Source organism: Bombus fervidus, chromosome 8 (genome assembly GCF_041682495.2).
Source record: "Bombus fervidus isolate BK054 chromosome 8, iyBomFerv1, whole genome shotgun sequence".
NCBI classification, from domain to species: Eukaryota; Metazoa; Arthropoda; class Insecta; order Hymenoptera; family Apidae; genus Bombus; species Bombus fervidus.
This window is the reverse complement of record NC_091524.1, coordinates 5,712,971-5,737,950: the sequence shown is the minus strand read 5'-3', so window position 1 is coordinate 5,737,950 and position 24,980 is coordinate 5,712,971. Positions and strand designations below refer to the sequence as shown.

The 24,980-nt window shown below is 32.7% G+C and overlaps 1 protein-coding gene across 3 annotated transcripts in view; it reads left to right on the top strand.

Moving 5' to 3' along the window:
- The window catches only part of LOC139990356 (uncharacterized), a 229,324-nt gene that overhangs the window by 139,464 nt on the left and 64,880 nt on the right, over nucleotides 1-24,980 (top strand). For all 3 annotated transcript variants that reach the window (XM_072009566.1, XM_072009565.1, XM_072009564.1), the window contains exon 2: nucleotides 19,666-20,104. In XM_072009566.1, coding sequence (XP_071865667.1) covers nucleotides 19,666-20,104 — 439 coding nt within the window. The remainder of the gene's footprint in view (nucleotides 1-19,665; nucleotides 20,105-24,980) is intronic.

Sequence of the window (24,980 nt, the reverse complement as noted above, 5' to 3'; positions counted from 1 at the left end):
ACAAATATATTTTGTAGCCACTGTAGAATCTGTTAATAAAAGAATAATCTTCCCAATTGTATTGGCTATCTTTCTCTAAAATGTGAAAAGTCACATTCTCAACCGTCCAGCCATCATCGTGAAATCGAATTTCCCACGATATCCTTCGTATCGCTTCACCCATCGAGAAGCAACGATTTTACACTTCGTTCCCTTGTTATCGAGGAAATATAGAAAGGGTCGAAGAAACAAAGGAATTTATGGTCGAATATGTGAACTCGTAGCAAGCGATCAGTCGTCGACGAGAGGACGGCGTTAAATGCATATTCGAAGCTATAACGCGCGTATTCTGCTCTCTTTCTCCTCTCGAGTCGCACTAAGGCACGGTGATACGTTGAATTACAACCCGGCGAGTGGAGCAGTGCTCTTTCGTGCCGTTTATCGTCCGCATTCCATTGGAATGAGCGCTAGATAACGTTGAGAGACATTCCAAAGAGGGCGGGAAAAGTCCTAGAGCGTTGTCCTGCTCGTAAAGATATGCGTGGATAGAGCATAGCGCTATAGCGCTGGAAAGCGAAACGAACGACGATGTTTTAAAAGATTGATTTTTTTAATGTTATAAAATTTGAAAAAAAAGGGACATTTTCTAAATTTCTGAGAGAGACGTAAATGAAAGTTATAAATTAATAATGTTCTTTCGCAGACAGTTATTCACATTAATATTCGGACACAGCAATATCTCTGTATTTGTTGCTTCGTATAAGGACGAACGAATTAAGTCGTGTTGCTTATTCTGCCAGAATATCAACCATTTATGGCACCTATGAAAATACGTAAACAAATAAATTATAAAATTTATATGGTTCAATTATATAAATTTATTATAAAATGAAAATAATAATATGTAAATAAATATTATATGTTGATATTGTATATAAATATAATATTTTATATTCTAGCGATAGTTGAGTTGAGATAGATACATTTAGTACGGTTAAAAAATTATTCTAAGTTTTTGAGCCATTAAATAATCGTTAAATTGGTCGGTAAAATATAACACGTATGGGTGTAGAATTTTGAATATTAAAAAGGGTGGAATTAATAAGTTTTTTAATTTTATTAAGTATTAGTGGAGTAATTTTGCAGTTTTTGATTTTTAGGGTCTGATAAAGGATATTGTTAAGAGAGGATATTTTAAAAAATTGGTGGTGTTTTGCAAACGCATTTGTAAGATAATATATATGAAAAAATATTAGGTCGTTGGATGAATAAAAACTGAAAGTACCATTGGGAAAAAGTCGTATCAATTCAGGACGAAGAATATAAAAATCCATTCGGTAGGATAAATCATAAGTTTTTACATTCGTAACACAGGCAATCTTAGCAATGTAGAGTTGAAAGAAATGTGCGTCACCTGGGTCTACCATAAATCAATTTCGAACTTAATTTGAAGTCTCACATTTTTGCTACTTACTCGAATACTCGAAAATAAAATGTCTTTTTCCGGAAAATTCAATGGGACAAATATTTTGGGAAATATCGTTTTATCAAATAACAACTTTTCCAAATTTTTTATCAATCACAAGTATATTGTCTTATAACATTTACATATTGTTATAATTAAAATAAAAAATCAACGATATAAAAATCGTTATTCTCTAAAATCTTCTGAGAATTGACAAATTTGGAAAATTTGAATTTACTAATCGTTAATAATTTAAAATTAAAAATACTAATTAATTAAACTCTTTCGTTTCAACCTTAATAGAAATCTTGTGTTTTCCAAGAGTTGCAAGTTGAAGGTTTAGTTTGATAAGATGATTCTCGCCTCTTAAACTTAAGAATATCCTCGAAGCTATACGAAGGAGCAGTTCATACATTAACCGTATCAGACTAATTTACAGCGTTGTGAAACACCGATTACTAACCAGCCAGCTGCATAACAAGTACTGCGTGCACAACATAGTACTGCTATAAAGCGTATTAGCTACGATTTTCATGCGCCCTGAGGGCATTTATATAGGATCTTAAGGCAATTGGAGCTTGAAGCTAGAATTTCGAAAATATGGTCACAGATCCGATTTGAATTTGGGCTAAACATTGAACATCTGTGTTTAGTATCGTTGCAAAATGAATTTTATTCGACAAGATTATACTTCTAGAGAAAAAGAAAAGATATGCTGTTGTCGAATAGAACATAGAAAGATACTTGACAATATTAAAAAACGGAAACTGATTTTTCTAGTAGGAAAGGATTGATAAATGAACCTCTCAGAAATCAAATTAGTCGCCTCCATTTTTATCAATATGAATTATTTTCATAAGTTTATTTATTGCAAAGAAACTACATAAATAACAATAAATTATAACGAAAATTTTAAAAATATTTGTAACATATCACTTTTCTTTGTTGTTCAATTTATAAAATTAATATAATAATAATTTATTTTAAATGATTAATAAAATAATTTGTTTCGGCTTTTAAAATTGTCATAATTAAATCCAATATTTATTCCTATTTTTACCATCTATTCCTCTAGATCTGTAACGATGGTTAATGTTGAAAGTTCAGAACATTCAAACGATTATTATTAACAGGAATATGCTTCTTGAATCCATTGGAGATCTTCTATTTCACCTCCAAATTTTTTTTATAATTAATCTCATAGCCAGATTGCAGATTTTCATGCAAATTAATATTTTCTAAATGTTATAATATGTAACGTAACATTAATGTTTTCTAAATACTATAACGTGTACGTTTCATTAGATATATCGTATAATTTTGATTATTCTGTGCATGTATTCTGTACTTTTTTCCATATATTTATAAACTTCCCATAAATTACATATATTACATATGTAGTATAGTATATTACATGTACATTATATATACAGTATATTTAACGTCATGTGATTTTATCATTACAAAGATCCGTATCGCTCAGCACGAACTCTCAGTAAGCAAACTCCATGCACTAATTCAACGAGAAGTTAAAGGAAACCGCATTTCGTAACCACGACGAAACTCGCCAAAAATATCGCAACGTTCGAGCCACGAATATCGATTTATTAAAAGCGATCGACTACTTTCCATTACGTTAAAGTATCGCCGTCGCGAATCGCATAACTCCATATTCTTATCGCGAAGATGAAACACATCCTACTACATTATGGTACTTGGGAAACTCGAACAAGTTGAAAGATCATCGTTCATGCCGTAGAAACTTCTAAAGCTGCGGATTCTCGCTTGGAGCTTGATGATATCCAAAGACGCGAGTTAGACTGCGATCACACGATTGTTGAAGCAACAAATTTTACAGCGGTCGAGGATTACAATTACAATTATAACTACAATCGATCGCTTTTGTCTATAATTTTTTACATTTTACTCTTTATAGGATTCTCTTATATTATTACTGAAACTATGTTATGAAGCAAATGTTACGAGTCATAAGTTAGGTATTCATCTTTTTGCAATAAATATTTTTACTTATGTAGATGTATTATTGTGATTTTAATCTTTTTAACGTATATCAACGAATCTTGTTTGGGATTTATTGAAGTACGATTTCATATGCTGCAACCTACTAATTCGAGATTCTCTTGCTCAAGAAATATCCGTATAAAGATGCAAATAAAAATAAAAAGACAAATATCATAGATCACAGATAAGACACTAGAGCTTCTGAACTTTGTTTATGTCGAGAAATTATCTCTGTTCATAAATACTCGTAATATATTGAGCTGGCAAATAATTGTTTCATTTGCTGAATAACCGACTTCACGATCATTATGAGGATCATCAAAGACACTGAAGCCATCGATTGTCATAAAGAATCCAAGGTCACTACAAGCTGCATTTTATCCATCGGACTTGCGTCCTCGCGACGCACCGTGCAAGGATTTTCGTTCCTCTTCCCATTTTCCCCACCACGAGAGCAAGGTTTCCTTTTTCTAACGAAGCACCGAGAAAAGTGAGAGCGCGTAACTTATTGTTACTCTTTATGGTAGTCAGGCGTGATAAGAATAACGCCTCGGGGAAAGTGACAGTTTAATGCTCGTTTTGCGATAGAAGCTTAACGTCGAGCTTTCCGTTTCTCCGCGTTTGCCTCTTTTCTTTTTTTCTTTTTTTTTTTTTTTTTGTAAAGCAAAGGAAATTTTTCCAAGAAATAACGGTGGCTCGGGGTACGTGTTCATTGTCATTCGTTTCATGGAAATTCTTCGTGAGAAAGGGAATTTAATCCGACGAGGCTGGCTTGACTCAGAGATTTCGTGTAGCTACGCGAAAGATTCAGAAAGTAGTTCACTGTTTCGAGGTAAATACGATTCGTCACGAAAGTCTACGTACTCCTATCGAATTCTGTGTATCTGACTTACTCCTAGTTTCTTTCTTTTTAATCAATAAACTGATAATCAAGAAAAAAGTACTTATCATATATTTTCCTGTGATTTTTATCATAAGTCTAGGTTGATAAAGATGAATTTAACTTGTTCGAAGCTCTAAATTCTCTGAGAGAAGACTAAATAGATCAGTTTTCACGCTTTGGAAATCTTCTCTCCTTTCGCCGTTTTGTATAATTTTTTGTTTGGTGTCAAAGAGGAAGTTCAAAGACATTGTGCAAAAATTAATAGACCTTTTTATCGTATTCGTTCGAGTTAATAATATTTGCCAAGAATAATATTATAAGACTCGTATTAAGTCACCTAAACAAACGACTTTAACTTATCCGAGCTGTTTCATCTTAAAATTGATCTTCTTTATTGAATGTTATTTACAAAGATCTATAGTCACGGTTTTAATTATAGAACATAGCATAATATGACATATTGAAAATATACAGACTGGTAGAAGTAAATATAATGAATAGTGATATCTAACACGTAATTCATATATAATTTCATATATTAATACAAATCTATGAAATATACGTACGATAATTAAAATTTTAATTACAAACTAATCTAACAAATATATTTAATACTTTAATATAATAAACATAACAAACCCAGTAAAATATATTATCTAAAATTAATCCAAACAACATTACCTCCACATTTTGTCAAACTAAAAATAAACTCTTCTATCTGAATCTTTTTATTACAAATATTGTTGAACTAATACGATAAGTAATATTACCAAAGAAAGATTTCAATCGAGCAACAAACAGAATTAAATTACAATCACAATAAACTACCTTCCATTATGTATTCCATTATAACGAGATGAAATTCCAATAGACCGTTACTTCGAATCGCAATCACGCCATAATAATCCGATATAACTGAACATCGGAGCGGAGAGAGGAATAACATGGAGATTTCACGCATAACGTGTTAATTTTAACAGATCGTGAAGCCAATAATATCACGATGGGGTCTCTTTCGTGCATAAACACCGGCATCACCGATATCTTTGCCGGAATGACGCTTTCCCCTTATCAATTATGTTCATAACACACATTTTAGCATTATCGGTACTACGGAGCTCATTCAGTCTCTCATACCAGTCTCTCATACCAGTTCGATGAGTCAGTCGTTCCGACGGGAGTGAAGGCCGATTTTCATGGGTCCATCGTTCATTGTAACCTGTGTGCCACAGCGCGTCTACGAAAGAAAACATTTTACATCAGGTGAGATAAACGTCTGTCATCCTTTCGTAATCTCATTTGCCTATCAATTTCTGATCTAGGAATTGTTTATTGCAAAGAATTTCGTGTAAATCCAGCGTTAAGAGTCGATACAAATGAACGATTTTGTCAGAATTAAAATACAATGAGATTCTATATAACGTGATAGTGACTACCAAAAGTATTCGTCTCTTCAAAGTATCATCTGTTATGCGTTTGTATACTAATTAAGTAGATCCGACTAGAATAAATTTCGTATCATTTTCTGTGCATATTGTGACGCGTTATATGAAATATTATTAACATTTTATTGATACTATAATAAGACTGTTGATAAAGTTTGGAAGAAATTCAAACGTATATATAGAAATTACAACAGTACAAGTATATGTTGATTACAAACACCATGTAAAGAGGGATACAATGTACTGTTTCACATCTAATAAATCGTCACAATATGCATTGCTATCTATACATTTCATGTTACGTGTCTGTCGTGAAAGCGCTCAAAAAAAAAATCGTTCGTCCGCATTAAGTCTAAGAATCTGAGGATCGTTGCAGATTACAGGGCAATGGCGAGCCGGTAACGACGCTTGCAGTTAGCTCGTTTGCCTTATTCTAAAGTAATTCCACGAAGGGAACGATAATCGCGGTTTATTACAATCATTCTGTTGGACTGTTCGTCCGAGGACGAAGGTATTTCTCATCGAATCAAAAGTAGGGAATATTATTACACCGTCTCCAGTACAGGCTTAATGATCTGTCCATGTAATTCTCGATGAGGCTTTTTGTACCTTTTATTGCGATTTCACGACGTATTTCTGCGGCTCGTAATGAAATCGTTAGTTTTGAATTAGAGAAGCATTAGGACGTCGTGACTGGTGTAAGCGATAGGCGCCGTAAATTACGGGAAAACTTGTTTTCTTTGTCTTAAGAAACGAAAGTACGTAACGTAGCTATGACTTCGATGGATATTTGTTCTTGGAATTTCGTTATTCGCCTTTTATCCGATGTCGTAACTCAGAGACATGTGGTGGAAATAGATAATAAATATCTTCCACGGAACCTTTTATCGTACCGATGATTGTCTGCTGCATTCAGTTTTGAATAAGTAATTTCATTCTTGACTGTGAATAAAAAGGAATATGAGCTGTAAATCTTCTAAGATATTATTCTGATTATAAATTACACAAGTAATATAGTAATATGATCTATTATACGATCGTATAGTGTATCAGATATAGAACAATATACATGCAGACGTTATGTCTAGAAACTATAGGAATTATTGATTGTACTTAGAAAAAAAATTGTCATAAATATTACAAAATATTTCGTCTTTCCTTAGAAGCAATAAGATTATTCCAGAGATATATCTAAATATTCCTTTGATTATGATTATCCAATTTATCACAGTTTTATTTTACTTACATGAATTTCCCGATTACATTCCAAACTGTGAAATTATGCTTCGATATTTCAAGCTTCTTATAAATCAACAAATTCGACGATCCTTTCTGAGCATAAAATAGTATTCTGAGTAAACCACAAACAATTGGAAATTCTCACGCAATAATTGGAAATGAGAACCAAGAAATATCGTTAATATTTTGCCCCGCGAATACTAGCGTTCGCAAAAGCGTAATACCGCGAAGCGAAACAGCCAGAAGGTTTAGTCGTTGGTTTCGAAATCGAACATTGGGAACCGATTCGTAACGCGACACGCTCCGCGAATATTATTATTTCTACGTGTTAACGCGACACCACGGCCCGGTCATTTGCATAATACGCGTAAACACGAGAGGCTGGATATTTCGTCGAGCGTTGTTTAATTATCCAAGGCGATACCGCGGCCACTGCCTTTGACCTATCCATAATAAATCCACCGTGGACGCTGTTTAATTGCCATGTAAATGGATTTTCCTGGAATGGTTTCAGCACGACCGGATACGCCGTGGTCCGCTTGATTGGGAAGCACGTGCTCCGCATAATGCGAATTGGCTTACGATCCAGCGCGACCCATCTCCATTTATACGCGCCATAGATTTTCGTCTTCGAACGACAGTTGACTAGAAGGACTCTTTTCCCTTCTTGACAGTCAGAAGACATCCCTTGTTTTCGTTCCATTGCTCTTTCGTATCGGTATTTTCTATGGTTTATCTTTACGGGTTTTAGATTTAAGGGATTTTCATTGGAAACGAATTGAACGAAGATCGTGTTGATGTTGAGTTTAGATAGTAAACGACGTACACTACAGCGGAACTCCATTTATCTGAATTTGCCAGGGAACAAACAGTTTGTGTAATTGCAGTTCATATAATAGGAGCTCACCAATTTTCCCCACCACCTATTATTTTTCGTTCACACAATCGGAGCTCGCGTTCTGGTACGTGAATTCAAGCAGTAAAAGTTCGATTAATCATTAACTAAAATTTCGTTCCAGTAAATCGAATTCTACCGTGCCACTGAAAAATATCCAGGCATTTGTTTACTTTTTACAGAATATAATTTAAATAGAAAGATATAGATTATGTAGGTAAAGATATTTCAAATATTTATTCTCTATTTAAAAATGTATTATATCAGCTGCTTTATATTATTATCTGTTTTCATTCAGGTGACAGATAAAATTTCCGATATGGATTAATATTTGCGTTTATAATCTTCATCTAGATAATCGATGAAAGGTATTAATATTTTCGTCTTCTTTGTAAAATCAAATATCTTTGCTCTGTACTTCGACATACGATAACGCGTACTAAATCGTTTCGAGGTTTCATCTACTTTCGCAGATCACTTTCGTTTCATTTCATCTTCCCTACCTTCCTCAATCATAAGATCACAGAGGTTTGAGCGATTTTAAAGAGGAACAGTTTGATCAAAAAATTTTACGAGCGAACAATCAACGTCCCTCTCATTCTGTTGATTCGACAGCGGCTAAAGTTGCGGGAAATTCTCGTTCGGGGTAATAAATTTCAGATCAACCATCCATCCTTCCGTGAACTTCTTTTTAGAACGCCAATAATCTTCGACATCGACCCAGATTCTTTTTGTCGGTTCCAACACGTCGAATATTTTCAACGTTCCAACACTAATTCACATGTTACCTTCCTTTTTTATATTTAACGCGAGACTATATTAAAATTGTAGGTTGAAATTAAATACACAATTTGATATTAGATACTACTCTGCAAATTAATCACGAGAATCTTATTTATTTAATAGAATATAATATATATATAGAATAAAATAGAATATAAGAGTATAATTAATCGTAGGTTAGAAATTTCATGTTCTTTCGTGGAATAAAAAATTTATTTGAAAATTATAACCTTCCAACAAATGTTCAATGATTTTTGTATTAACTTAAAAGAATCGTCTAACATTGATCTCAGTAATTTCTTGGTTTATCCTATGACCAAAAGCACATTTATATTCGAAAATTATAATATTACTATATGAATATTCGAATAGTGAAATAATTTAGTAAGATTGTCTACGTGATAATCTATGTGATGAATTTTGCATAAGTGAATTGAATTTTGATCAATTACAAATTAATTTTTGGTATTCAATTTCGTTGCGTTATAATGTTCCGCTGTACGCATGAGTAATATACATAATGGATGAAATCATTGCAGATTATTCCACCTATAGTTTTACAGTCAAGTAACACCTCGTCGAAGGATGTAATTCAATTACAAATCAAGTAAAATATGTATATAATTATATTAAATATAATTGCTTAAATACTAAACGCTTAATTTCTATTTGACTGATAATAATCGAATGTTTCAATCATATTGAACAATTAATTTTTTAATAGCGTATTAATTACAGTATATTAATCCACAAAATTATCTTACTTAATAATATAAAAAATAATTATATAGAAGTTTGAATAATAATCAGAGAATATAGAATTATAAAATGGAAAATATAATACGTAGAATTGGGCGAGTAAAAGAAAATCAAAATTTTCTAACATTTTACCGTTAACATTAACCGCTGTATCATAAAATATCACTTCCTACTTAGCGAATTGCGTGTAAAAATTCTTTCTTCGCTTAAGGGGTTAATCCAATTCAAAGCTACTGGAAAGCTACATAAAAGTAGAATTTATCCTTCGCAAGAAAACCGTTATCATCGACGTTCCCTATGTTTTCCGTTCCTCCGCAATAACATAAATTTCCAGATAACAATATACCAGACCAAAATACGGTGTCTATCGCGTTGAAGCACAGGAAGTGTGAATCGTCCTTTACCAGCTCACCCTCCTATACGGCAGCCTCTTTTCAAAAGGTGACGCTTATCTCGGAATCGCAGTAAGTACGGATGAATTTAGACGTCGTAAAGTTTTAACCAACGAACTGGATCCAATGCTTATCGATTGAACCTGACCTGGATATCTCCTCTGTCTCTGTCCTGTCTTGTATCTTTGAATCCGGCTAATCGAGAACAAACGTATCGTGAATGTACCGTTCTATCGTGTGCAAACAGTTGTCTACAGTCTAGCTAGATGCTTCTCAGATATGTCGAATGAACGTACCGTGTCTGATAGCAGTTAAGCTCGTAATTGACTTTTGTGATCCAGTTAACAGACGGATGATGGGACGTTCGACGTTTTCGGTACAGTAAATTAGCGTCTTGTTCAGCGTCCGTTTAATCGACAACATTTTCATTGGAAACAAAACGATCGAAAAGGGGAACGATCGATGCATACTGTGGCTCATTCATCATTCTTAGCGTTTATCGTAAAGGAAAGTTCGATTCAATGAAAGAGTATATCTTTTTGGATTTTATTTGAAACGATAAGCGAACTTTTGTGCATGTACAGTGTACAATGGCGAGAATATAAATAGGAAATGACTTTACACGAGAATCCAATTCCATTCAGTTTGCGATTGTTATTTGAAATAAAAATTTGAAAGCAGTCTTGTGTTTATATGCTTGGAAATATAACAATTAGAGGCCTGATATTATTTGATATTATTAATTAAAATTCTGTATTGTTATTAAAAATACGTACAAAAATATATTCATTCGTTTGCCACTATACTTTCCATCGTATTTTACTATTATATTTTCGATTGATCGAACATTTATTTACATTTATCTATAATGCTAGGTATTGATAAGAGCTCTTTCAGGATACCGATTTTAAAAAAACATTATCCACACGTTTGTCAGTATTGTATCTTTAAAAAAAATTCCATTCTCTACTCTACTTTCCCAAAAATTCCATACGTATCATAGCCTTTGCTTCATTATTGGAGATCCGCTATTCGTTATTCGTTATCGAATCGTTAAAGATACTCAAAGCAAGAGAATATTCGATTATTTAAACAGAGAATAATTGACAGAGGAACTTTAGTAATGTTTAAAATTTCGCATTTTTTTTTAAACGTTTCAGATTTGTAGTAACGTAGTTAACAATTCTTTGTAAAATAATATACGTTTCCTTATTTTTCTGCGCATCTTAAAAGCCAACAGATATAATGAATGTAAAATTTAATTTATGTTATATAGATTTGTACAATGAAATTGTTAGTTATTACAATTTCGTATGATATAATACAACTATCACGGTTTCATTGATAGAATTGAAGAGCGAAAAATGAATCCGTAAATTGAAAATCCGAAAATGTATACGTATAACAATAATGAAATATTTATTGAAAACATCCACTTCACAAAAATCACAAATTTGTTTAAACAGTATGTTGTTTATTATGTTAACGAACGTCGACATACTTATACGTATAATAAATAATTACTTTCAAATTCTATTGTAATCGTAATAATCTTGTGTCGTTACAGTATGAACGAACATTCATAAAGTTTCACGAAATATACGTAATATATTCATCAAAATTTTCCACAGAAAATATTCAAATGCTCGCGAGTTGCTGTATATATTTTATTTCAATATAACATTTTCTATCACTTTCTTTTTTCTCCATAACAGCAATAAAATCTAAAGCATTACAAACAGACCTCGGTTTATAAAACTGTGTTATCCCTTTCAATTATGAATAACATCGATCTGCTTGTCCTCGATAAAAGCGTAGCATTTAAAAAAGCTATGTATATACTTACGTATAGTACGTTTTCTCTTTGACTGCGACCAGAAGGAAAAACTGCGCATATAGCCGCGAAGGTTACCTTTTATGGTCATCGATAAAAAAAAAAAAAAAAAAAAAAACGCTACTTCGTGATCTATTTAACTATCTACACAAACAGATCGTGCATAAGTTACAGCTGTTAGCGTTAGTTAGTGCAGAAACCAGTCGTACCTCATGCTATTCATTTAATAATGAGCTCGTGAAAGCGCAAATGCGTCTAACGCAACAAGAATTTGATTATCACGTTGCTAAATATGTATATCGCTTAGATAGAATCACATAAATTATTTGTAGCAATTCATTTTCATTACACTCGCTACATAATAACATAACGTAAATGGTTATGGTAGAAGGAATGTAACGTTCGTTTCTTGAATGCTTTACTTTCAAATCTGTTTAACCAGTGAGCATTAATGGCCATAATTATAAACTTATAACGCGAGAATTCCAGCTTTTAGAAGATACAAATTATAATCCGTGTTTTTAATGTTTTTATACAAAGTATTAGATAATCGTACGAAATAGACCTTTGAGTAAATTAAATCGAAGATGATTAAAATCATTAACAATTTATAGTAATATTCTGATCCTAAATGTCATTACACTAATTCTAGAAACTCTGTATTTACAATTTTAAATTCACATTTTCTTTTTGCTATTTTGTGTAGCAATTTGTGACAGCTCGGTTAGTTGAATAATAGAAATCATTTTACAATTATATTGATATTATACAATTTCTAGACACAAAAAACTTGAATTTTACTTGAAATAATATCGAAATAAAATAAAAAAAACACATATAGTAAATAAGAGAGAAGCATAGAACAGATATTTTATAACATTTAAGTGTTAAGTATTAAACGTGACACAACGCTGCATGCATAAGACGTTAGTATGTTGTATTAGTGCTATCAAAATTGTATTGTTCACACTAAAGATAGTAAGTATCGTTATTTATTATAGCATTATTTATTTGTTGTTCTATACCTACCTTGTTCAATATCGATATCGTGAATAATACTGCTCACTAATAGTCGAGAAACTCGATTAATAGAGATTCTATTGACAGTAGGGAATATTACCTGCAGCAATACGAGAACTATGTCAACATTAAAATTAATATGCTTGGATGCAAGAAATTATCGTAACTCTATTAGTTAATCGGTGTTTAGGACTTTCCTTAAATTACTAATAATTTAATACGACATTCGAGTGAATGATTGTGTTATTATAAATGAATTATTACGTAAGAAAAGAACGTCACCGTAGAAACCTAGGAATTACACAAAATTTTACCAAAGTAAGAAATTATGCGATGACTAAACATAATATGTTTAGTATATATTCTCCTTATAATTCAAGAATCGCAACAGAAATATTCCTATCTCTTCTTAAAGAAACTTAACTGATTCGTCATTTGTTATTCGGTACAAAATTTCACGAATCATTATTTTTCGCTTTTCAATCATATTACATCTTCGCAACTATAATACATCAACATACCAACGTCGCTCTATCACTTTCGACCATTACTATTCCTCCCAGCACATAATCATTATAAATCATACAAATGAATATTATTACTCCTTTGGATAGCTACGATAAAAGTAAGTACATAGCTATAAAACTGTTTCGAATTAAAAATTCGAACAACAAGAACGTTGCTGATACCTTCTTTTTAATTTTTCCTTCCTCTTCTTTTTCTTTTGTTTCTTCTTTTTTCTCCCCCCGTAAAATTACAGTTCGCGACAGATCGTCACACTCGTTTTTCGTTGAAAAACGTGGCTGAACCTGTCTCGCGTAAGTCTGATGGTTAGAAACTCATGCGTTATAAATGAGTCATGCACTGGTGAGGTGCAATTACCGATGCAACGGTGGTTTCCGACGCACCGTTCGACTTATTTTCCTTCTCACGCGTTTACGCACCGCGGACGATATAAAATCACCCTGTCAACGCTCTGTTACGAATATTCCCTCGCGACTTCGGGAAAAACTCGGGATACTGGTGTGTAATTAAGGTAAAAACTGTGTTAAAACCTCTGCTAGTCAGGGGAAAACAGGGTTCTTGTTCCTTTGTCGTCTTTCATAACGGTTCGTTCTCGTAGCTAAAACACTGAAATTATCATTTTTCAAGGATTGCCACCGATAGCGAAATTACTATCGCTATTGTTTTGTAACGTAAAAGGATAATGTGTATCACGTGAAATATTTTTTTAGTGCGGCAATCACTGTGTTTGGTAATTGTATGCCGGCAATTTCGCCTCGTATAAGTAGATAATTCTTTCTGCATTGCCTTTTGTAAGCTTTTTTGCCGCGAAACATAAATTCTTGAGAACTCTGTACGAGACTGTAATTATGGTAATGAATGTGACGAAACGTTGACAAGAAGAGAGGAAAATTGATACTGGCCTGATATACGAAATTGATTTACAACGGCCATGAAAATTATGCTTTCGCGACGTGGCTCTCTTCTATGCTAAGGATTCTTCGGCTTTAAACGGATCTTAACAAAGATATGTTATCAATAGAATGAAATTATAGAAGATGATAGTGAAGGAAATTGGAGAAAAGCAAAGAATTGAATTACTTATAGTTTCAGGAAAAGGGAACGATTGTTTCTTAGTCTACTGTTCGTTTTTAGTATCGTCTCCTCTTTCTCATAATATTTTTTCGTACACGGTATTGCGATGTGTTCTAAGAACTTCTACACGATTAGAAAGAATTTTAATAAAATTCTCACATTTTATATTAAGACAATATTAAAACTATATATTAAGACAACATTTGAATGGGTGCAAGTTATATTAAACGATTTATAGATATAAAAGATTTATAATCGACTGTATGTTTTGAAAATTGAAATTGATTTATTTGTTTTCTTCGGGATCATTTAATTAAACTATGTATTTATAGAAAGTCCCAGTTTCTAATTAGAATTTCGGAGCACTCGAAACTTTCTTCCTGTTTCTGCATAACGTGTCATAAACTTACGAGAACGCCGGAAGTCAAACTTAAACTTGGAATTGCAAAGTGATTTGCTAACTCAAGAGCATGTGTAACCTTCCATTTTAGCAAATTTGCGATACATCGAGTTCGGAAAACTGGATAAGAATTCTCTCTACGGAGAATTTCCGAATGAAGTGCTATAAAAATATAATTGATGAAATTTATTTAAACTTGCTTACTTTATTCGATTATAAAAATAGTTAATAACATAGATTAATTTTTGGATAATATAAACGATCAGTAAAGCGTTAGCATTTAAAAATTGTGGGAGTTAATTGTGATTTTTCTCTCAACATATATATTTTCTACGTAGAAAACTTCTACGAACTAGTATGAACGCTTTCCGGAGTATTTCCTGTTTGCAAATGTCCGAATGCAAGAATAACTTTCTCTTTGAGCTATTCACTACCCGTATCTTCATCATAGTACACAACAAGCATGACGTAATTTCATAAGTAAAAATTTATGAACGTTATTTCCCGAGAATCATAATGGTCGAGTTATCTTACCATTTTGTCCAATTTCTGTTGAGAAGAGATAGAATAATATTATATTACTGAAACTATCGACCTGTAGTATGTGCATGTGTATGTACTCAGATATATTAGAATAAATAAACTACATAGTCCTATTACTATTATCAAGCAAGGATAATAAGGTTTTCATTTGAATAAAAGTCATCATTACTTTGGTACTAAAACACCTGCGTGTTTGTGATAACTGTAAAAATAAAAAGTCTGAGATATATTATTAACTTAATAATTTTATCTTATAAATTCACAAATTTATATAATTATTTACCAAAATATTGAAACTTACGAAGAGTCTGAAACACGTCACAGTAATGGATATAGTAAATCGAATGTTAATTAAAATACCACTGATATTTTTCCCGAAGCCTGATAGTATCTAAATTTTCTATCTACAAAAGTATAACGAACCGAATTCAATAATTTTATCTTACAAATTTTTATAGTCCCTCATAAAAACACTAAATGTATCACTTACAAATTCATAATCGTTCAAAATAAATCGGCAACATTCAAATTTCCTATTGAAGAAAATATCGACGAAACGAACTCGCTAATTTTATCTCGCAAATTTAATTTACAAATACCACAGTTCCTTGTAGAAACTCTTCCACTTAACAAATCCACGATCTTTAAAATAAATTGACAGCGTCTGAATTAAATATCCACTAAAAAGACGTATATTCCAGCGATGCCATTAATCAGACACTTGAAAAGCAAGTTAGACGCGCCTATCGCAATTCACTGGAACGGGTTCTTGAAACGCAGCCGATTCTTTCGTCGAATTAAAAGTTGGCTGCTGCAGACGCAACAAGCAGCGCGCGGCACCGCTTTCAATTATTCCTGCTCCGTTCGATGAATGCGTGCCTTGGCGTGCGCGCACGTGCGTACGCTCCACGTCTGTCATTAATAATACAGTTATGCAACGAGGTTCGTGCGCCATGGATATTAGTATCTCGCCGCAATATCGTGCAACGCCTATGAATCGAGCTCGATAAACGCAGCGTTAAAGGTATGCGCTTTGAACGCCGCGCTGCGTGTTTGCGCCCTTAAACGATCGTACGGAACAAGGAATCCTATTATTTTCTGATATGTTGAAAATACTCTGTTGCGTTGTTTTTTCTCGTGAATCGTAGAGAGGGCAACTTAATTCGATCGAACGATAGATAAGGTATGTGCGTTGATTTGAATGATAAGGTTTGGATAAATTTTATTCTTAATATAGAGATAAATTAAAAAGAAGGAGAAATTGGAATGATAAATCGTTTTGAATAGTACAACTTAATTCGATCGAATGATAATTAAGGTGATTTGTGTGACTAGATGTGGACAAATTCCGTTTGAAATTAATATTCGAAGAATAGTAAATGGAAATAATTGATCATAATTGAAAGACAATTTGTGAAAAGTAATTTCAGAATCTGCTGTTATGACGTTCTTTTCTCGTTAATCGTGTTTAGGACAACGTAATTTCTGAGCTACAGAAATGGTACGTTGATTCGAAATGGTAATGTTTTTTACAAAAGTAGAAAGAAAAGGATAATATCTTGAGATAATGAGTGTTTTAACTTTAAAATATTTCAAAGATAACACAGAGAGTAATTTCACTTCATGCCAAGATATTAATGTCGAATAGTCGGTTCGAATAACTAGTCTTGCCAAAATTCTTCTTAAAACGATGCACAGATTCTACAAACGAAATAATTAAAATTCTAATTCTAGATGAATATATCCCTTTTTATAATTCCAGATTTTCTTTTAAATAATCCTATTATCCTTCACACTTTTCAGTCCATATGCTTCCGTCCCTCATTTTTCATAACGATCCTCTCGCCTTTTTGGACGAAAATGAAAAATCTACTACGCCTACTGGCGTATCTCGTTAAAACGTTTACTTTCACGTGAGCTCTTCCAAATGAGAATGGCGTCATTAAAGAGAGTTGAATAATTAATTTATCTCGATATGGCGCTTCTTTACGTTGAATAATATATTTCAAATGCTAACTTTTCGAAATGAATCAATAATTAAACGAAACATGTTATATGTATTTCTTTCATTAATTAGAGGGTATTATCTATCTTCATTAATAAGGATTCTTAAATGTGAGAAAGAACGATGCTTTTAAATTGTGCTTCTTCAATCGTAATTATGTTTAAACTATTATAAAATTCTCTTCTAAAATAAGATACAAATATATTTGTTTTACTTAAATTCGTTCGACTGAATTTATCGTAGGCTTTAATTTATACGATTCATTGAATTTTTATGAAGGTAAAGAGTATCTGATAACGTCTACGAGAAATGTGAATTACGTAAAAATGCTATAAATAAAATTAATGATATTCATAATAAATGAAATATGATTCTCGTAATGACGATACTCGCGTATAATAATAAAATTAATTGCATCTTGAATTTAAATTCATGTGTCCAAAACGACCGCAGAAATAATATAGTAAGAAACAATTTTAATACGAATTAAGCCGTCAACATATTCCGATGACCCTATCGAAATGCTGGCTATGATCCAGGCCCATTCAAAGCGCCATAGGAGTTTGATACCGACGAAACAGATTGTGAGGAACGAACAATCAGTGTACTGTTACTGACATGAAGTATTCTCGGAATGCATCTCGTAAATTAGTGCTAAATAGCTTCCCAGCTTTAAATCGTCTGTAGCTATGGACTGAATACAATATTTAAGATAAGAAGCGATATTTTCCACTTTGTAAATAATTTGAAAATGATTTTATTCACTGTCTATAATTTAAAACACATAACTTTTTTACTTGCTAGTCATTACAACAGCGTTATTGTCGTAATGTTATTATTAATAAATATAATCGCGTATTTTATCATCCTAAATAATTGTTCAAGAGTTTCTACTTGCTTTTTTTTGCTTGTAATTATGGCATTAAAAACTGATAAAATTGTTGCTCCTGAATATTTGATACGTAGACACCTTCCTAATTAGGGGAAGTAAATATAAAATACAAAAACATCTTTTAAGACTTTTAATAAATAAACATATTAAAATAATAAATACATACATATACAGCTTAAGCGTACAATATTTGAGTATAAAGTTCAATACACTCTATGACGCAGAATAACTCTCACTCTCAATTCCATTCAGCTATATGTATATATCTTCCACATAGTACATACCCTCTCTCTCTCTCTCTCTTACTCTCTCTCAATCTTCTACTCGCTTCAGACAAATTATATAGACATTACTAAAAGACATTCAATCAAATTCAGACAAAAAAGCTCTAGCATTTTAATTTCAAGTACTCTCGGTCCTTTATTCCTCTAACACTTGAAACTCATTGTCAGTTATTATACAGAATTACCTTTTCCCAAATTTCTTTTCCCACGTAATCCAAAGCTACTCGACCTGCAAACCGCACGATATTAAAAATTATACCGCGAATGTTTATGTAGATTCGCATCTTTTAAACAAACACAGCCAAAGAATTGAGATTTAAACGAAAATCTGTCTCACCAGCTAAATATTATAATCGATCATTCTCTAAATATTATAGCAGTTACTCGCTGGATATTGTAATCAAACTGCGAATATACATATTTGCCAATTTTTTTGCGAACACAACTAAAAGAGTAAGATACATTCGTTAGGGACTTGTTTCACTTACCAAATATTATAACGTGTACTGTACTCTGAATATCTATATTTACATTTACTATTTACATATATAAAAACGAACGTCCTGACATCGATTCAACAACGAACAGTCTAAACTCGTGAACCAGGGAACATGAAATTCTAGCTGCATATTGCTTCCATGACGTAAGCAGCCACTAAGATAAGATTTTTCGACATTCATCCCCTAAGGGGATGTGGAAAAGAAGTGGAATGTGTTTTTACGGATTCCGCCATGTCCCTTAAGCTCTATGGGATTCATAGCCAAGTTTATAAGAAATATAGCGCTCGTTTCATATATTTTTATATATTACGTGCATTCCACGTACTTTCGCATTCCTAAATCCCTCATAGCTAAATGCATAAAATTCCGCACTCCGATTATAACAAATTACAGATTAAATACTATAACGAGTTTTTTGCTAAGCATAACGAATTATTCACGATATATCTTATCACTCACCAAATATTCCGTTTTGAATATTCTACACATTTTTCGCCATTGAATCGCATCCTGTCTTCCGCCTTTCAATTTCCCCCTGACAATTTGCTTCTTGATTCGCCATCCACTCAATTCCCTCCTAAACACTCAATCCAAATCACCGCAAGAACCGTAAGAAAGAAAAGCCTGTAACGGTTGTTCGCAAGCATTCAGCGTCTCAGCGCCGATACCTGTGAACCCTGAACGTCATCGAGCAGCGCGTAAAACGGAATGGCATGATTGTTGCAGGCGAGGAAGTCGTAACCGTGCCTCCGGCGAGCGGAGGTCAGGACAGTTGGAAAGTGCAGAGGCTTTCGTTGAGCGGCGAATCGCCCAACAACCGTCGTAAAGGCTGTCGTCCTCAACTGCAGCCAGGTAGCAAGCGTACACGACCGGCGCCCGCTACACCGGCGTTATCCTGCAAGGTCAATGCCAAGGACATCGACGAGTACCTCGACTGGCCGAACAAGGAAAACACGCCCGGAAATGCCGTGAACGCTGCCGAGGGGACAACAGAGGCACAGATCGAGAACGACAGTCCCAACATGGGGTCGAATTTGAGTCGACACAATGGAAAGGGCCTAACCGGCCGTAGAACGCAGTCGTCGGGAAATTTGTGCGATCCCAAAGGAAAATTGAACAGTATGGGCAAGATACTAATGCCGTGTTCGAGCGCACAGAGAGAGAGGTGAGCATGATATTTGTAATTTTTGGATTTGGTGTTGAGTAATCGGAGTAATCGGTAATGGTTTTATTCTTCTTTCGTTTTTCGTTAATATTAATTATTAATAGAGTCTCTTGTTGTTATTTTGAATGAAACTTTCAAAACTTTTAAGGACGTATATTCGGTCGATGTTCTGGGATATTTATTGTAGATATTGAACGTACTTTTGCTTGTAAACTAATCCTGTGTTTGATCGTACAACGCGTTCTACTTCAAAATTCTGTGTACTGAATTTTCCTGGTTATAGTTAGGTTAATGGAATTTGGACCTTTTATTGAAAAGTAGTGACTTTTTTTTTGATAATGTCGAGTGTGTACATTATCTATGTAGGGCGGTTAAAAAAGAACTGAATGTTTTAAAATGATCTAACGTTTATTTAGCTTACATTCAAAGAAGTATAAACAGAATTAAGTTTGCTTATGAAAAAAGATTAAATGCATTAAATTCTCTTAAATTTTCTCGGCCTGTTTGCTTAGTTTTTCCAATATTGAACTACGTGCGCACTGCTTTGACGTCAGACATGCTTTTCCCAACAGTCAAATACCGAACCAGTACTCTCAAATTTTCGCATAAAATCGCTATTGACTTCATCTATTTTTTCCCTTAATGTTTCAAGATTTTGATCGCTTTTATACTCCACTGTTTCACTATAAAAACTCTCTCTTCCCTAGGATAATCATTATTTCAAATAATACATTAATTTTCAAAACAGCTAAAAAGAACTCTCTGTTTAATACCAAAAAAATTCTTCAAACTGACAACAGTGAAACTTGTTAGAAAATATTTCGATTTAAAACATTCAGCCTTTTTCTTCCCCATTGCGCAAATTTGTGTATCTTTAAAATAATTGTCGTTTGAAATAGATTTCCTGATAATTTAAAAATTGTTGGATGATAACGATCGAATAGGATAATTAAAGTTACTGTATCAATTGTCGTAACTAAGTAGTAATTGAGTGCTAATTAAGCTCGTGCTTTAAGTATTTATTTCTTGAGAGTTTTAGACCAACTTTTTTAACGATTGGCAATTACTACTTTAAATGCTTTCGTACAATCTAGAGCATCTTAACAATTTGTAATTTAGTATATTACAACAAATTAACGTTGTAATTTACAAACAATGTAACGGAGAATATTTCACCAAGATCCACAAAAAATTTTTCTGCTTTATAATAAAACAACAAATCCATGGAATTTTGATCGAATTCCTCGTTTGAACTTCAGCTCGCATCAAATATTTATTTACGTCGTTTCAATACTTAAGCTGAATAAGAATAAAATTCTAATTACTCTAAAAATTAAAATAAAATTCTATTACTCGTAAACAACTTTTTAACTACGGAGCGGCATATATTTTCTTTAATATAACAATCTGCTTTTCGTAAAATATGTAATAAATATGTTTATTTTAATTAATAATAACAAACGTAGTTAAATTAAACAAAAGCGCAAAGAAGATAATCGACGAAGAAGCTACAAACGAATTGATAAAGGAAACTCTTGTATAATTTTCAACAGGTCAACCGAACAACTTTCGAAAGAATTATAAAATTAATCGAAATAACATTAACAATGATCATCTTCGGGAATGTATTCGAACAAAAATCTCGGAAAGTACGTACATAGAAATTTTCGTGGACTATAAAACGGAGAAAGAAACGCTAGAAGAGAGAGTAAGTGATTTTTCGTGTTTCTAATTCGGTCGAGTTCTTCTTACCGTGCCAAGAACAAACAGAATTTAATTTAACGATAAAGTCGGTGGATACAAAAGGTCCGAACGATTGGAAGATATAAAAGGAGAGGAGGTCGGTTCGCTATCGATTCTTTCGCAAGATATTCCCAAGCCGCGTTATCGAGCTTAAATGGACTATTGATACACTATTGCCCAAACACGCCAATTCTAATTAATATTCGGTCAATGTTTGTCTTACGTTCAGTCATACAACATGGGTTTAACATGCTTGTCGATTCTGTCTCGATCGTGTTAGCACGAGAAGAACGTGATCGATGAAAACTAATGAAATCTACCAACCGAATATCTTCTTTGTCCACTTTGAAAATCTGGAACGGTTCTATTAAATCTTTGCATAATACAATGTCCTTTCTCAACGTGATTTTATTTTTTTTTGTTTAATCATAAAAAGATCCGACAATTGTCTTTGCTTGTACATTATTTTGCACGGGAAACTTCAAATTATTATTTTCTTCGTTAATTTAATAACAGGAACTATATTCTAGCGACGGTATAAAAATCAGCTTCAATTTATTCAGCAGTTAATTTTATTATTTTTCACTTTAAAATTAAAAATAACGAGAATAAAACATTTATGCATTAATCACCGCATTTATTGCATTTATTTGAAAGACTCGGTTTGTTAAATCGTTATGAGTTCAATAACGTCAAATAAATATATATGCTTCGGATATAATTACTAATTACCTTTCTTTTCATTCTAATAGTCTTAGCGAAATCGTATTCCAAAGTTAAACGATTACTTTCGATCCCGCTCTACTTTACTCGGAATTGTATTTATTACCTACACTAATTAAACGTTTCAAACGCTAAGTATCTGAAATATTTTAACCTCGTATTCTCTAAAACGTATTTACGAATTAACTTGGTTCTTTTGACAAATTCCTTTATGTACATTCCCGTTACGCCGCGTTCTTCGTGCGCTTCGTATTATCACTTAATCATCCGACATAACTGAATATGCCAGGTTAACGTAGTTAGTTTTTATTGCGTGGAAGAATTTTGTAGGCAGGACAAAAGGGGATTTCACTCGTGCGAAACTACCGAGGCATTCGTTTTGCTCAACTATCTTTACTGCCTCATCTTCTGGATGAATTTAATTACAACGCGCTTCCGCCTACAGTTGTAAACTCTTTTCGAATAATGTAGTTCACAGTTTAACAGGTACGGAATTTACTGCCTTCGATTCTAGAGCAACCGGTAGAAGGAAATCAGTTCGAAGCGCTTTCTGTTGCGCTTAATTTAAAAAATGATAGCAACTTGTGGATAACTTTCTTGAAATTTGAATCAATAGTGCAATGATAAAGAAAAACAACTTTGCTCGATAATAGATAAATTTAACAAAAAATGATATTCATCTGCTATCACTTTAGAAATATTGAAAAAAATTAGAGTACGACTTGTAGAATAGTCTTTTTTATTGACTTTTTACTGACGTTTATTGGCGTTCACAATCTCAGAAACCATTATAATTGATCATTGACTTGGCTCAGCTGAAATCATAGATTGAATTTTATCATTTTTTGGGCAGATCCATCTCTTTTAGATGCATTGACAGTTATAATGTTTGATAAGACATTTTTACGTTATCTTGTGCAAAGGTGGAACTAGTAGTAACGTATGGTTCAACAGCAAAGAATTTGTCGCGATATAGGATGAAGTATTACGGTAATTTTTCTGTTAGACGTATCACATAATGGGACGACCTTTTTCCAACAGCTATGCGTGGGTTAATCTTGTATATTCCATCTTGATTTTTTGTATCGTGACCTCGTTCTAGAATATTGATGTGTGTCTTTTAATTTTAATTCTTCATCATATGGCAAGCACCAGTTAACCCCAGTTACTTTAAACCCCAGTGAACCTTGCTAAACATTGATAATTAGATAACGAGACAAATTTGTTTCAAAAGAAACCATTTCGTTTGTTGATGTGTGACAAAAAATACAGAAACTTGAAGAGGAACTTGTAGAGAGAGGATATTTTATTTAAAGAAAGGAAACTATCTATGTAATTACTAAAATAATATTGCTTTTGTAGAATCGTGTGGATTTCAACGTGAATTTATGAGAAATTTCTACGAATCTATTTGACAGAAGCTGTTATAAAAATAGTTATTTCCATTTTAGAAAATACAACAGAGCGAAAAACGGTACACCTATACAAAGAGAGTGTCTTGTTCGTATATAGACGATTGGTTGAATAAAATTTATCAATTTTTCGATTGTTCTTTTTAATTGTGACAGTTTTATATAATTTGTAACTATTTCGATGAAAATATTTTCACTTGTAAAACAAATTACTTGCAATATCGTATCGAGGCGTGAATTTCAATTCTGATTATAGAACAGAGAAACACTTAAGCGATAATTTTCAATTATATGAATCGTGATCGTGTAAATCGTGATTTCGTGAAGCGAAATAGCGATAACAGATTAATATATTCATTTTGCGCTTGTAATTATCTCACTGCTCTGCATGAAAATTACAAAATTAATTGCATGTCGATTACTAAACATGAACTATTCGATATTAATGAAGATGAAATTAATGGCTGCACGTCAACACTAAATCATCCTCGCATAATTTGCTTTGTATTCAAATCTCGAAGCATTTTCATGTAGCTGGTAAATAATTTTTCAAGAGAGTCAATTACGAATTATCAGATACTTCTAAAAATATAAAAAGTACGTTACTCTTTAAAGATCTTTAATATCATCGGAAATTTGAAACATTTTTCATTTATAAATAAATATTTCATTCTCTCGTCTATGAAAACTAAATGACAGAGAAAACATATTCATGAAATATCGCAAGTGAGACTAGCAAAATATCAGATACTGATAAAATATTTCCTAAAGCATTTTTAATCTATAGACAAATATTTCCCCGCTGTGAATAAAAAATAAAAGTATAACAGAAGCGTGCAAGGAATAAAACCAGTGAAATAATACCAGCTGATAAAATATTTTCTAAAGCATTTTTAATATGTAGGCAAATATTTTCCTACGCTTTATACAAGTTAAAAAGATAACAAAAGATATTCTAAATTATTCGACAAATTAAAAAATCCATTCAGATCTCATCT